The sequence below is a fragment of the Macaca thibetana genome, chromosome 6, assembly GCF_024542745.1.
Source record: "Macaca thibetana thibetana isolate TM-01 chromosome 6, ASM2454274v1, whole genome shotgun sequence".
NCBI lineage: Eukaryota > Metazoa > Chordata > Mammalia > Primates > Cercopithecidae > Macaca > Macaca thibetana.
Genome location: NC_065583.1, coordinates 161861103 through 161877047, shown reverse-complemented (window position 1 = coordinate 161877047; position 15945 = coordinate 161861103). Strand labels below are relative to the sequence as shown.

The 15945-nt window shown below is 40.4% G+C and overlaps 1 protein-coding gene across 3 annotated transcripts in view; it reads left to right on the top strand.

Annotated features, from left to right (window-relative positions):
• The window catches only part of OTULINL (OTU deubiquitinase with linear linkage specificity like), a 33784-nt gene extending 19208 nt beyond the window's left edge, over positions 1-14576 (top strand). The window contains exons 2-8 of one of the 3 annotated variants that reach the window (XM_050793127.1): positions 591-750; positions 838-869; positions 976-1067; positions 1810-1959; positions 6895-7023; positions 8316-8585; positions 9386-14576. In XM_050793127.1, the coding sequence (XP_050649084.1) occupies positions 591-750; positions 838-869; positions 976-1067; positions 1810-1959; positions 6895-7023; positions 8316-8585; positions 9386-9559 (1007 nt within the window). In that variant the 3' untranslated portion in view covers positions 9560-14576. The remainder of the gene's footprint in view (positions 1-590; positions 751-837; positions 870-975; positions 1068-1809; positions 1960-6894; positions 7024-8315; positions 8586-9385) is intronic. The other 2 variants (XM_050793129.1, XM_050793128.1) reach the window with 2 other exon arrangements.
• The last annotated feature ends 1369 nt before the right edge of the window (positions 14577-15945 follow it).

Genomic DNA, 15945 nt, shown 5'->3' with positions numbered 1-15945 from the left:
GCAGCATGAGAATGGACTAATACAGAGGTGTCTCTGGAGGCATCTCTAGACGTCACGTGGTTTGACCGCCTTCAGTGTACTTGGGTCTGAATTGAACCCCTGTAATTGTGCATGGGATTCAGTTCAGACATTCAGCAAGAACCAAGTGTGTGGCAGCCATTGTGCTAGTGCTTAAAAATTTTGTTTCACCTTTCCCTAGCAGAGTCAGTGTTTTCACACTCATTGTACAGCCAAGAAAATTCAAAAGAGGAGTTATGTTGCCATAGTCGCACATCTAAATAAAGTAGTAGAGGCAGGTTTTGAGTCTGAGAGATTCTGAAGCCCATCATACTCTTTATGTTTATTCTTCTTAATTTTGTGGAACAAAGATGTTTTTATATATGATGCTGATTATGGGAGAACCAGGCATTTCTTTAATTTTTGGATTCAATTTTTAAATACTTTAAAAAATATTTACGTAAATCAGTGATAGATACTTTGCAGGTAAAATTATGCAATCTCTCTCTGCATTTTTTTCTCTTAAAGCAAACTTGTGTAATTGTGATGTGCCTTTTTTTTTTTTTTTTTTTTTTTTTTTGTAATTTTCATAGGAAGTGACCAAGTTCACTCCTGGACGCTAGCTACAAGCCAAGCCTTAGACACTGTCTGGAGAATGGCAAAAGGCTTTGTGATGTTGGCAGTTTCATTTCTGATGGCTGCCGTCTGCTACTTCAGGAGGCTACATTTATATTCAGGGCACAAGCTGAAATGGTAGGTCACTGTATCATCCTTAAATTTCAAATATATCCTTACTATTCAAAGCAGAATTCTGATGTTATTGTTCTCTTTATCTTTCAGGTGGATTGGATATCTGCAGAGAAAATTCAAAAGTAATTATTTTCATTCATATATTTCTTTATTTTTAAGGTGCAGAGAGGGTTCGAGAAGGGAGAAGAAAGGGAAAATTAACAGCTTTTTATTTTTTATTTGGTCCAGGGAACCTCAGTGTGGAGGCAGAGGTTGATTTACTCAGTTACTGTGCAAGAGAATGGAAAGGAGAGACACCCCGCACCAAACTGATGAGGAAGGTGTGTGTGTTTTTAGAGGGTATGGGAGAAACAGAATTTGTCTGCCAAAATCAGGAAACAAACACTCCCTTCTGCTTTACTAAATCCAGAGATCCATCAATACCAAAATGTGAATCAAGTAACAACTGTGGCTCTAACTCAAAAGCCAAATGGCTGCTAGACCTTGGCTTTGGGCTTTTACCTGGAGCTCGTGCCCTCAAGGACAGGTCGATGAGGTCTGTAATTCCAGGAAACTCAGGCCTTGTGCCTTTTCAGCGCCCTCCTGGCCAGGCCTATTAAACATCCGCATGTGCAGTGGAGGCTGTCTTTGAAAAGATCAGGCACGCTGATGTAAAATATTTTGAGGATTTTTAGAATTTTCATTGGACCAATCTTCATAAATATCCCCAGCAGTGCTGCCCAATCTTGCCACTAGCAAAAGCAAAAAAGGGTGGAGGGAGTACATATAAATATCTAGCGTGGTCCTAAAAGTATACAGAGTTTTTCACTGTGCTTAGGTCGCATCCATTATCTGCCCAAGGTGACCTTCCCCAGCTCTGCTTCCAGGATTTATCATCTAAAATAACACCTGTACAAATGAGAGTCACTTTAAAAGTCCATGCAGTCATATTCATAATTTATCATTGTTTCTGTTGTCCGCTTTAGTTGGGAGGAACACCTCACTGAAAATACAGTGAATTCACTTTCTTTATTTTCTTGTCTGGTGGAATTAATAAACAACTTTCTCTTTTTATGCTATTAGGCTTATGAGGAGCTATTTTGGCGGCATCATATTAAATGTGTTCGACAAGTAAAGAGAGATAACTATGATGCTCTCAGATCAGTGTTATTTCAGATATTCAGCCAGGGCATCTCTTTTCCATCATGGATGAAAGAAAAGGACATTGTTAAGGTATGTCTTCCCGCTGGAAATGTGGGAAATGTCATATTGACAATAACTGCAACTCAGGGGTTCCTAGTCTTTGGGGGCTTTGTATGCGGACGACCATGAGATTGAAAGGATTTTTTTTTTTTTTTGAGACAAGGTCTCACTGTCACTCAGGCTTGAGTGCAGTGGGGTAATCATGGCTCATTGCAGCCTTGACCTCCTTGGCTCAAGTGATTCTCCCATCTCAGCCTCCTAAGTAGCTGGGACCACAGGTGCATGCCACCTTGCCTATCTAATTTTTGTATTTTTTTGTAGAGACGAGGTTCTGTCATGTTGCCCAGGTTGGTCTTGAACTTCTGGGCTCAAGTGATCTGCCCACTTCCACCTCCCAGAGTGCTGGGATTATAGGTGTGAGCCATCATGTCTGGCCAGAGGAATTTTAAGAGGCCATTTAATCCAGTCCTCTGTCTCTCATGTCAGTTGCAAATAAACCATCTCAGAAGATAGTCATTCTCTGCATTTGTTTTTAATGCCGCCATCTTTTCTTAAGGGGCATCTATTCTTTTTTAAGTCAGGTGATCAAGCAAAATTCACTTTTTTACTCTACAGTTAATGTTAGTTTTAATAAATGCATAGTTTGTGACCACCCCAAAGATTCTCTTGTATACTTTGGTAGTCCATCCTCCTCCTGCCCGAGCCCCTGGAAACCACTGATCTATTTTCTGTCCCTATAGTTTTGCCTTTTCCAGAACGTCATATAAATGGAATCATTCAGTATGTAGCTTTTTGAATCTGGTTTCTTTCACTTAGCATAATGCATTTCCAATTCATCCATGAATGTGTCCGTGAATTTGTAGTTCATCCTTTTTTATTGTTGAGTGGTATTCCTTTACATGAATGTACTATAGTTTATCCATTCACCAGTTGAAGGACATCTGGATTGTTTTCAGTTTGGGGCAACTATAAATAAAGCAGTTATAAATAGTCTCATACAGGATTTTGTATGAAAAATAGGTTTCATATTGAGGGAGTAAATACCTAGGAGTGAGACCACCGGCTTGTATGCGGGTTGCATGTTTAACTTCATAAGAAACTGCCAAGCTGCTTTCCAAAGTGGCCCAGCCATTTTGCATTCCCACCAACAATGTATAAGCAATGTTTCAGTTGTTCCACATTCTCACCAGCACTTGATGTCAAGTTTTTGTTTTTTAGCCATTCTAATAGGTGTGAATTGGTATCATTGTGCTTTTGGTGTGTCTTCCCCAATGAGTAATGATGTTGAGCATTTTTCATGTGCTTGTTTGTCATCCTTATTATCTTCTTGGAGAAATGTCTATTCAAATCTTTTGCCCATTTTTAATTTTTTTTATTATTGAGTCTTGAGAGTTCTTTATATATTCTGAATACAGTGCTTTATTGGATATATGATTTATAGATATTTTCTTCAGTCTGTGGCTTATTTTCTGATTTTCTTAACAATGTAAAGCAGTACATTCTTGATAAGTAACCTGAGTTTTTATTTTAAATGCAGTATGTCTAATATAGGAACTACATTTAAGGATAGAGGAGCAAAGAAATACGAAGTGTGTGTGTGTGTAAGTGTGTTCAGTTTTCTTAATATCTTTTATTTAAACTTGTTTCTGTTAGTTCCATTTCATCTAGCAAATGCTTGTCAAATATATGCAATGTGCTAGCCCGGTTGCTAATTGCTGAGGATAAAAATATAAAAATACAACAGACGCCAGGTGCTGTGACTTATGCCTGTAATCCCAGCACTTTGGGAGGCCAAGTTGGGAGTATCTCTGGAGCCCAGTAGTTTAAGACCAGCGTGGACAACAGAGCGAGACTCTATATAGTCAAAAAATTAAAAAGTCTAGCATGACATGGTGGTACATGCCTATGGTCATGTTACTTGGGAGACTGTGATGGGAGGATTGCTTGACCTTAGGAGTTTGAGGTTATACTGAGCTATGATTGCACCACTGTACTCCAGCCTGGGTGATAGAGTGTGTATTAGTCTGTTTTCATGCTGCTGATAAAGACAATCAAGATGAGATTTGGGTGGGGACACAGCCAAACCATACTATTCCACCTCTGGCCCCTCCCAAATCTCACGTCTTCACGTTTCAAAACCAGTCATGCCTTCCCAGCAGTCCCCAAAGTCTTAACTCATTTCAGCATTAACTCAAAAGTTCACAGTCCAAAGTCTCATCCAAAACAAGGCAAGTCCCTTCCACCTATGAGCCTGTAATCAAAAGCAGTTTAGTTACTTTCTAGATACAGTGGGGATACTAGGTAAATACAGCCATTCCAAATGGGAGAAATTGGCCAAAACAAAGGGACTACAGGCTATGCAAGTCCAAAATCCAGCAGGGCAGTCAAATTTTAAAGCTCCAAAATGGCCTCCTTTGATTCCATGTCTCATATCCAGGTCACACCAATGCAAGAGGTGGGTTCCCATGGTCTTGGGCAGCTCCGTCCTTGTGGCTTTGCAGGGTACATCCTCCCTCCTGGCTGCTTTCACGGGCTGGTGTTGAGTGCCTGTGGCTTTTCCAGGTGCACGCTGCAAGGTTTTGGTGGATCTTCCATTCCAGGGTCTGGGGGGCGGTGGTCCTCTTCTCACAGTTCCACTAGGCAGCACCCCAGTGGGGACTCTGTGTGGGGGCTCCCACCCCACATTTCCCTTTCACACTGCCCTAGCAGAGGTTCTCTGTGAGTGCCCTGCCCCTGCAGCAAACTTCTGCCTGGACATCAAGGCATTTCTATACCTCCTCTGAAACCTGGGTGGAGGTCCCCAACCCTCAATTCTTGACTTGTGTGTACCCACAGACCCAACACCATGTGGAAGTTGCCAAGGCTTGGGGCTTGCATCCTCTGAAGGCATGGTCCTACCTATACCTTGCTTGGCCCCTTTTAGTCATGGCTGGAGTGGCTGGGATGCAGGGTACCAAGTCCCCAGACTGTACACGGCAGAGGGACCCTGGGCCTGGCCCATGGAACTGTTTTTTCCTCCTTGGTCTCTGGGCCTGTAATGGCAGCGGGGCGGTGGTTGCCGTAAAGGTTTCTGACATGTTCTGGAGACATTTTACTCGTTGTCTTGGTGATTAACATTTGGCTCCTCATTACTTATGCAGATATCTGCAGACAGCTTGAATTTCTCCTCAGAAAATGAGATTTTCTTTCCTATCACATTGTCAGGCTGCAAATTTTCTGAACTTTTATGCTCTGTTTCTCTTTCAAAACTGAATGCCTTTAACAGCATCCAAGTCACTCCTGAATGCTTTGCTGCTTAGAAATTTCTTCCACCAGATACTCTAAATCATCTCTCTCAAGTTCAGAGTTCCATAAATCTCTGGGGCAGGGGCAAAATGCCACCAGTCCCTTCACTGAAACATAACAAGAGGCATCTTTGCTCCAGTTTCCAAGTTCCTCATCTCCACCTGAGATTACCTCAGTCTGGATTTCATTATCCATATTATTATCAGCATTTTGGTCAAAGCCATTCAGCAAGTCTCCAGGGAGTTCCAGACTTTTCCACATTTTCCTGTCCTCTTCTGAGCACTCCAAGTTGTTCCAACCTCTGCTTGTTATCCAATTCCAAAGTTACTTTCACATTTTCTGGTATCTTTTCAGCAGCACCCCAGTCCTGGTATCAGTTTAATGTATTAGTCTGTTTTCATGCAGCTGATAAAGACATACCTGAGACTGAACAATTTACAAAAGAAAGAGGTTTAATTGGACTTAGGGACAGTTCCATGTGTCTGGGGAAGCCTCACAATCATGGCGGAAGTCAAAGGAGCAAGTCACATTTTATGTGGATGGTGGCAGGCAAAAAGAGAGAGCTTGTGCATGGGAACTCCTCTTTTTAAAACCATCAGATCTTGTGAGACTTACTATCATGAGACCAGCACAGGAGAAAGACTTGCCCCCATGATTCAATTACCTCCCACCAGGTCCCTCCCATAACACATGGGAATTCAAGATGAGATTTGGGTGGGGACACAGTCAAACCATATTAAGTGAGACCTTGTCTTTAAAAAAGAAAACAAAACAAACCAACAACAACGGAGATTCCCAGTCTCAACAAACTGAGTAGGGTGGAAAAATGTATTGGATACCTATGATGGATTAGATTCTTACATTCACCATAATCTTATTTAATCCTAACAAGAGTCCTATAAAATGCACAGTATTATTGGTATGTTGCAGTGGAGGATGAGGCTACAAAGTTAAATAATGCATGCTGGTTAAGTAATCTCTCAGCTGGTGAGTGACAGCCAGGTTTGAACCACAGAGTGCATCATTCTAAAATCCACCTGTTCCCTGATGTAATATACTGCCCTAATATCATTTGATTAAAAATAATTTCTAAAGGGCTACATATAGTCAGTTTGGTAAATATTTCATCAAAAAAGATTGTTTCTATGGACACAATTCTATGTTTTCGTCACTTGTGAAATTGTAAGAATATGATGTAAAAATAACCTAAGGCACAAATCTAAAAGAAGGCAATATACTTACCTTTGCTATAGTCTTTTAAAATAAAGATTGCTAAATGAGATAAGATTAGGCCAGGTGCTGTGGCTCACACCTGTAATCCCAGTACTTTGGGAGGCCAAGGCGGGCAGATAGCTTGAGGTCAGGAGTTCGAGACCAGCCTGATCAACATGGTGCAACCCCGTCTCTACTAAAAATGCAAAAAATTAGCTGGGCGTGGTGGCTCATGCCTATAGTCCTAGCTACTCAGGAGGCTGAGGCAGGAGAATTGCTTGAACCTGGGAGGTGGAGGTTGCAGTGAGCCAAGATCACGCCACTGCACTTCAACCTGGGCAACAGAGTGAGATTCCATCTCAGAAAAAAAAAAAAAAAAAGATAAGGTCGTGTGCTGTGCTATACACCAAATTGTGTGTAATAAACGTTCATATGCTAATCATAGTTGGCATCTACTTCCTTTTCAAGCTTCCTGAAAAACTGCTGTTTTCACAAGGTTGTAATTGGATTCAGCAATACAGTTTTGGTCCTGAGAAGTATACAGGTTCGAATGTATTCGGAAAATTACGAAAATGTGTGGAATTACTGAAAACACAGGTGAGTGTTTGCGGGGGAAATAAACAAAAAGACTAGGAATAAAAGCACATATCCCAGGTAGAGCCAGTTTTTTCTGATGTCAGGGACATTGTTTTATGTTAGGAAAGTAAGAAGTGCAAGCAGAAATGCTTCTAGTAACTGATGATTTCCCTCCTTATTCTTCCTTCTAAGAAGTGAATGAGAGCAACACTGTTCTACATGATAATTAGGCCCTATAGGGTCGGGGGCTTCTATGGGCCGGCCTGCAAACCTTACCAATCATGTACCCTTGTTTCCCTAGAAAAATGTGGTGTAAGTTCCAGGCAAGGTGCTCAGAAATGCTCTTCTGGAATGCACTCCATTCATAACTTGGTAATGGCACAGACGTAATAATTTGACTAAGACTTCTTCCTGTCTTTCAATAATGACACAGATTTTGGATGATCGAAATGAATCCTGAGCCTACCGCTAGCTGGGTTACATTGGGAAATAACCTTTCTGGTCCATAGTTTTCTTATGTATTAAAGAGAAACATCAGTAGTGTGTGTCCTGTACCATTATTTTGAGGATTCAATGACTTAATACACAGAGTGTTTTAAACTGCACAGAATACACAGTGAATGTTAAAGCACGCTAGCACTATTCTCTGGAATATCCTTTGTATAACCCATCCGTCCTAAGCAGTTTTGGAAAACTGACTTGCTTTGTATTTTTACCTAGTAGGTGATACTTTTTGAAAAAAATATTTTATCTAAACCAATTTCTTATTGTAAACGTTTTGTAGTCAGCTTAGGCTTCTATAACAAAATACCATAAATTGGGTGGCTTAAACCATAAACATTGATTTTTCACAGTTCTGGAGATTGGAAGTCAGAGATCAGGGTGCCAGCACGGTGGGGTTTTTGGTAAGGGCCCTCTTCCTGTTTTATAGACAGCTGTCTTCTTGGTGTGTCTTCACATAGTGGAAGGAGAACTAGCTAGCTCTCTGGCCTCTTCTTATAAGAGTACCAAGTCCATTCATGAGGGCTCCACCGTCGGGACCCAATCACCTCCCAAATACACACCCTCGAATACCATCACCTTGGGATTAGGGTTTCAACATAGGAAGTTGGGGGAGACATGTTCAGTCTATTGCAGTATACTTTTATGGTTAAAAAAGATCAAATAGTGCCAAAAGATATAAAGTGAAGAGTTAAAGTTCCACTTTTTTCTGTTAATCTTTGGTTTATTTTATAAATACGTTAAAAGTTTTGGAATGGTGTATGTCTTCACCTTTATCCTTCTGAATTTCACTTTTACATCTATGTTTTTAGTGGACTGAATTTAATGGAATTAGAGATTATCACAAAAGAGGAAGTATGTGCAACACCCTTTTTTCGGATGCCATTCTGGAATATAAACTTTATGAAGCTTTAAAGTTCATCATGTTGTATCAAGTCACTGAAGTTTATGAACAAATGAAGACTAAAAAGGTCATTCCCAGTCTTTTTAGACTCCTGTTTTCCAGGGAGACATCCTCTGATCCTTTGAGCTTCATGATGAATCACCTGAATTCTGTAGGTGACACGTGTGGACTAGAGCAGGTAACCGGGGAGGAGTAACTGCTGATATTTGATTAAGGATGCTGTGGCACTATTTGAACACAGAGGTGTCTGAGGTTGACTTTTCAGTGGTGATATAAGCAACTGCACAGAGGTGGTTGATTGATATTATCACCCCTCATATGAGGAAAAGAAGACTAATACATTCATTTCTCTGTGCTGGCTGCTTTGTGTCTCCTCAGACCTGTGGCCAGAGAACACCAATTCTGGGGGCCTTTCTGACTGCTCACACTGCTTCCTAGATGCTAACAGGTTCTCACATAGACGTTCACCAGGAAAAAGTCCAGTTGGAAAATGAGATAGTTTTGGGAAAGCTATTTGGTTACCTATTGCAGATAAATAGAAATTAATTGAAACTTTCTAAAGCCAGAAAATGCTTTTATCCCTCTAGAAAAGAGTTTCTTTTTTGTTTTGCTTTCCCAGAGGGTGAACAAAATTATCTGACATTTTTAAACAAATGGATATAAAATGATATATAACTGATTGGAAAATAATGTAGTTTTTATCGTGAGTGTTCTTTTATTTTTTCACTAATTTTTTTTCAAGTAGCTTTTTCCTGTGATTTTTACATGCTAGTCTACAGAGTTGTTCCTATGCTCGTTCCCCTTCCTTCCACACAATGAGCGTTTGTTCTGAACTCTGTGCCCACTCAGTGGTCTATGGGCAGGTCTGTCAACAAGCAGATGATTTCATAAACCGCAGAGGAACACTTCCCCCCACTGTGCTGGGAGGCAGGAATTTGCAAGTGTGTATCTGTGACCTGTCTTTCATCTCATCCACAGATCGATATGTTTATACTTGGATACTCCCTTGAAGTAAAGATAAAAGTGTTCAGACTGTTCAAGTTTAACTCCAGAGACTTTGAAGTCTGCTACCCAGAGGAGCCTCTCAGGGACTGGCCGGAGATCTCCCTGCTGACTGAGAACGACCGCCACTACCACATTCCAGTCTTTTAAGTCCGCTGGGGGCTGAACAGCAGTGCTCACCAGTGACAGTGGTCACAGTTGCAAGTAAAGTATCTCTCTGAAACCAAAGCTAGCATTTCAGCATGGAAGGAATTAGGACCTTTTCTCCAGGATTACAGGTACACTGGATACAGCCATGCATGGATGGTTTTCCTTTATTTTTCAGTGATTTCCTCTGAAGCAGCTGCACTGATATATTTGGGTGTTGGTGGCTTGACTTTGTCCATAAGGGGCGTGGCCACTTCACATGATGGCAAGCCTTTAAGAGCACAAAGAAGTTTAATATGGACAACAGCAGCAAAAAGCAAGAAGAAAACAAGTAGGGAAAAATGGCTAACCTGGAGAGAAAGAATTTCTTTAACCTTGATGTTCTTCATTAAAAATCTTATCTTGGACTGATTTGGGGGATTTTTAGAAACATGGCCTTATTTTATAAGCATGACTTTCCCAGGAATCTTTGTTATATTTTAATTTTTGATAACCATTTGATTAAGTGTATGTGTGTATATATACATATGTATGTTTATATACATACATGTATCTATGTATAGTTTTGTATATACATATATACACATAGACATACAGAGAAATAACCACTACTTTGTAATGCTGTACAGTTTGTTTTATATTTCTTTACTTTTTTTGTTACTATTTTATCTGGCCAGCTTAATAGTTTTATTTAGATTTTAAAAATTCTGTAGATTAAAGCAAATGACAGTTATTGAACTATCACAAAAATATTAAACTGTGGTACATTTAATGTGTATTTAATGTGTGGGATCTCATTATGGTAGGCAGAATAATGCCCCATGCTCCCCAAAGATATCTGTGTCTGAATCCTCAGAGCCTGTGAAGGGCTAAATGGGTTAAATGGGAAAGGAGAATTAAGGTTGCAGGTGTAACTGAGATGCTAATCCACTGATGGATTTTGAAATAGGGAGATTTTTCTGGGTTCTCCAGGTGGGCCCAGTGTAATCAGAATGGTCCTTAAAAGTGAAAGAGGGAATTGGAGGAGTGTCGGAGTCAGAGGGAAATGTCAAATATGGAAGAACAGTTAGAGAGAGATGTACCATTGCTGGCTTCGAAGATGGAGGAAGGGTCCATAAGCCAGGGAGTGCAGACAGCCTGTAGAATTGAGACTGGAAAGGAAACAGAAACTTCCCCATAGCCTCCAGAAGGAACACAGCCCTGCCAACACCTTGATTTTAGCCCAGTGAAGCCTGTGTTGGACCTCTAATCTGCAGAACTGTAAGATAATAGATTTATGTTTAAGCCACTAAGTTTGTAACATGTTATAGCAACAGAAAACTAGTATTCTCAGGCTAGTTTTTGGTCATCTTTATTTTGGAAATACTTTTCTAGTTTAATTTGATAATTTTTATTTTGGAGGTACTTTGCTAGTCTGTTTTGAGTTTCAGTGCATAAGAATAATTTTTAAAATCTTGCTAATTATATTTTACTTCAAAGTCACAAATCCCTTTCTAAGAATGACTTACTTCACGAGATATTTAGCACTAACATTTTCCCAGATGTTCATATTATTTCTGCCATAAATTAAAAGGGAGTGTGTTAAATGCTGTCATATCTGAAGTTAACATTCATATTCTTTTGCAATGGGGATGATCCATCGTGTGTACTACATGAATCATGTCTGATGGTAGCTCGTTCCCACTGTCATTTTGTTTTCTGGTTGAAGATTAATGTGCTTAGCCACACAAACAAGAGTTCTTCATTGACCTCTACAGTCCCTGCCTGTTTGGAAACATCTATGGTTTTGCATAACCCCTGTCATTTAACTGACAGTGTTAGAAGATTTCCCCCTGATGTGTTACTGTAACCAAGAAAGCATGAACGCTGCCCTTTCTGGTGACAGCCTGCCATGGGCTGCTGTGGCTGATACTTATAGAATTGTTGCTCCGAAGTTTTGGCTCCACTTGAGCTGTCCAGGAGCCTACCTGGCATTTGTGTATTACCACTCACCTTGGATCTCCTTACCAATGTAATTATTTCCACATCAATCCAGGACTGAAAGGAAAAATTTTTTCACCAGGATTGGCAGCCTGTAGCTCTGTGACCTCAGTCAGCCCATCATGTTGTGGTGTGGTGGAGGGGGGCAAGAATTCTTTAGAGAACCAAGTTGTGAAAAAGATTTCAATCTAGTGAAAGTAAAAAGTCAGAGGACATTTAGATAGTTGCTGTATTTTGGGAAGATATCAAAACAGGTTCTTAGGGAGGAGGTATGAGGTGTTGTTTTGTTTTGTTTGTTTTTATTCAGTTGTATAATGAATATAACAAATTAAGTAGCCAGAAGGAGCTGCATATAAATTAGCACCACTTTTAAATGTCAACAATAAATTTGAGGTGAGCTTCCTGTGTGATGCCGACATTTAAATGTCTTTCTAACCTTACATGTTTCAAATGGTGAGAGAACTGTAGCAAAAATGCAAACATAATGCCCTTGTCGTTTTTTGATTTTAGGATACATTTCTGTCTTAACTTTTGGCCTTACGTGTCCATACTGAGGGGTTGTATGAATATTAGTACAAGGATGACTTTTACTGTGGTAAAATATGCATAACATATAATTTATATTTTAACAATTTTTATTTTTTTGAGACGGAGTTTTGCTCTTTTTGCCCAGGCTGGAGTGCAATGGCACAATCTCAGCTCACTGCAGCCTCCACCTCCTAGGTTCAAGCGATTCTCCTGCCTCAGCCTCCCAAGTAGCTGGGATTACAGGTGCCCACCACTATGCTTAACTAATTTTTTGTATTTTTAGTAGAAATGGGATTTCACCATATTAGCCAGGCTGGTCTTGAACTCCTGACCTTGGGCGATCCGCCCACCTCAGCGTCCCAAAGTGCTGGGATTATAGGCGTGAGCCACTGCGCCTGGCTTTAACAATTTTTAAGTAACAGTGACATTAAGCATATACACATTGTTGTGCAACCCTCACCACCATCCACTCTCAGAACTTTTTTAAATCTCCAAGGCTGATGTTTTTTCAAAGCAGGCAACTTTAATTCCCTACCTGGTACCTGGATTCCTTTTCCTTTTCATGCTATCTTTTCATCATACCCTTCTGAGTATTTCCTCTGGGCTTAAAGATCCTCAGTGGAGAAGTACAACCTAAGAGGGAGTTAGGTGACCAAATGGATCAGGAAAATCGTGTTTTATCTCCAAAGTAAAACTATAACTGTGGGTGGCTTCTGGACGCAACTTAGAATATTATCATCGAAAAGTCCCCAAGAAACTATTAATTCAGAACCACCCTGGTGACTTGAATTTCTTGAGTGTCCTCATGGTCTTGAACCAAAGTCATTTCCACCCAAGGGAGAGTCAGGTGAAAGTCCCCAGGGAACTTAGTCTAGGGGACAGGAGACCTCCAGACTAAGCTGGTGGAGGATGGGCTTAACCTCCAAGAGAGAAGAGCAGCCTGGATCAGGGGGCATTAACATGAATTTTCCCAGGACTTTTCTGCAAGTGGGTATTGGATGGAAATATTTGTTGTTCTCAGTCAGATGAGTTTCTCCTATTTTAGTGAGACCAAAGAAAGACAATTTTAATTCTGTCCAAGCTGGTCTTGAGGATGGGAAAAAAATATGTAACTTTTCTGAATGCTCTGGAAATGTTGGAATTCTACATCAAAGTATGTGACTGTTTTAAACTGATGACTAACCCAATATGTGAAAATATATACAAACGTGAATAAAGGGATGACTAATTCCAGAATTAGCAATCATTTTCTCTTAAATAGCAAATTCCTAAAGCTATATGATTCTGTTTGCAAGAATGTTTTTCACACTGCTTAATAAGACCAGTTACTGTGTAAAACAAAGAAAAAAAATATATATGTATTTTCATGGATCTGAAACTTTAACTGTCTATAGGGTGGCTTGTCATAGTTGAACATTATTTAATTAAGTTATTGACTATATGTAGGTATACTTTTCCCTATAGCCATGCACTTTTTAAAAGTTTTAATTATTTAATTGACAAATTAGCTATTCATTTTCCTTCAAATCCTATTTTTATCATAATGTCCATTTTACAGCTAGACACAAAATTTAGTGGGTCCAAATTGTTCAATCACTTCTGTGTTATTTGTTCAGAACAGTGGATCTTTCCTTAATTCATTTTTGTTTTAATCCCATCATATTCCTTTAGGCCAAGAAAATGAAAGCTCATTCGGATTATATTTATGCTTAATATCAACTTGGTTTAAAAGTGGACAGAAAAACACTCACTCATGTATTCAGCCACCCATGGACTGGAGTGCTCTGTAGAACAGCCTGAAGTGTACACCATGTCTCTGCACTTGAAGCTCATGGAATGTATTGGAGGAGACTCGAGCTCCATGTGGGAACAGTGTGACCCAAGAGCCAGCATGGAGGAGGGCTGTGTGAGCAGACTGCTGTAGAATGCTAAAGTTACCATCCTAGCTGGTGTCTTGTTCTGTTTAAAAAATCAAATTTCTGTATTTAATTGACGTATTGGTCCTTATAGTCAGTACCATCAGGTCTTAGATTGTTAAGCATTTTGCTGCCACCAGACCAGTGAGGATCACTCACTTATTTATAATGATTCTTGGGAAGTTTAGTCAAGAGAATATCCTTGAATAAAGAAGTACATGTTTGAAGTATTTTCATCATAGTCTAGGTGGGTTGTAAAACCCATTTCCACACGAGTATAAATTTAAAACAGAGCCGGGCGTGGTGGCTCACGCCTGTAATCCCAGCACTTTGGGAGGCCGAGGCGGGTGGATCACGAGGTCAGAAGATCGAGACCATCCTGGCTAACACAGTGAAACCCCGTCTCTACTAAAAATACAAAAAATTAGCCGGGCATGGTGGCGTGCACCTGTAGTCCCAGCTACTCGGGAGGCTGAGGCAGGAGAATGGCGTGAACCCAGGGAGGGGGAGCTTGCAGTGAGCCAAGATTGCGCCACTGCACTCCAGCCTGGGCAACAGAGCGAGACTCCGTCTCAAAAAAAAAAAAAAAATTAAAACAGAAACATGAAGGCGTCAGCAATCATGATTTTGTTTTGCTCGTTTACAAGTTTGAAAAGGTGCATGAGGCACCAATCAGTGACACTGGAATGCTTTAAGGATGGTTTGTGACTTTACCCCATTGTGCCTTATCATTTGTCAACAAACTCACTGGGCCAAACACAAACGGCTGAGACACTCCTGGCCCCATTTCTTGTCATCGCTGCCATCTCCAAAGACAGACTCTGGGAAGCAACCTGGGAACTGCTTCAAGTCCATGTCAGGTCATGGCTTTGTCCACTGCCCGGCATGTATCCAGACTTCCTTTGGGTGCCGGCTTTTCTGCTGGACCAAGAGATTCATGGAAAGAACTCCAGGGCAAGGTGAGGAGAAGCAGCTGGTACAGACTGACGACGAAGGAGAGGACCAGAAAAGCCGCTTGGGTGTGGTGGGAGTTTCAGTGTAATATGATTCCTAGTAGGCACATCTGTGACTCCCTGAAATAAAAAGGGGCAGAGATGGGACGCCTGGTAAAAATGGTGTTTGTTGTAACATTTTGGTATCATTGTGGGTAAGTAGGACAGACAAATGTTTACATCTCTTATGAAAAGCTACCTTTAGCCATAAACATTAAAAGGAAAACTCAGCATTTAAAAGGAAAACTCAGTATTAAAAGGAAAACCCAAAGTGTTTTTGATCTGTGGTTAACTCATCTATCAGCAAATGGTTAAGTAAGTAAAATTAATTTCTCCATTTGGTGTGTATTTCACAGGGTAACAATGAAGTGCTCCAATCTGCTTGTGAGACCAGTTAGATTAGTAGTTGCATTTGGGACCGTTCCTCCTGTATGTCTTTATAAGCAAATTGAAACAATGTGTTCTTTGTACTATACCGAGGGACACACCACAGGTCCTCTTTTTAAAGCAGGCAATAAAATAGCTTTTTCCTTTTGAAACATTGTAAAACAGTGCTCTTTAAACTATCCGTGGTAAAGGATGAGTTTTAAAAATTCTAATCCTTTGCAGATTGGTACTTTCATAAATACAATAAAAATATAGTACCAAGATCAGATTGCTATAACAGTTTCTAAACACTTTCAGTTTCTGTACTTAATCTTGCAGTGTGGTAATAAAGACTTCCACACTTTAGTAGCACTAAAATATGAGTTTCAGGCAAGATTCAACAGATTCTGTTATTTGGTGGCTGAGATTTTGCCTAGAGTAGGAGTGCAGTGCTTTGGGGTTTTTGCTATTACTGTTCCAGCTAGGGCCACCGTATGGGCTTGTGCACCCGCATCTTGCATAGTGGTCCTTGACTGAGGAGGTGACTGAAGCTGAGATCCTCTCTCCAAGCCATGGAGGGCTTGAGGTATCAACTGCCCCAAAGGAA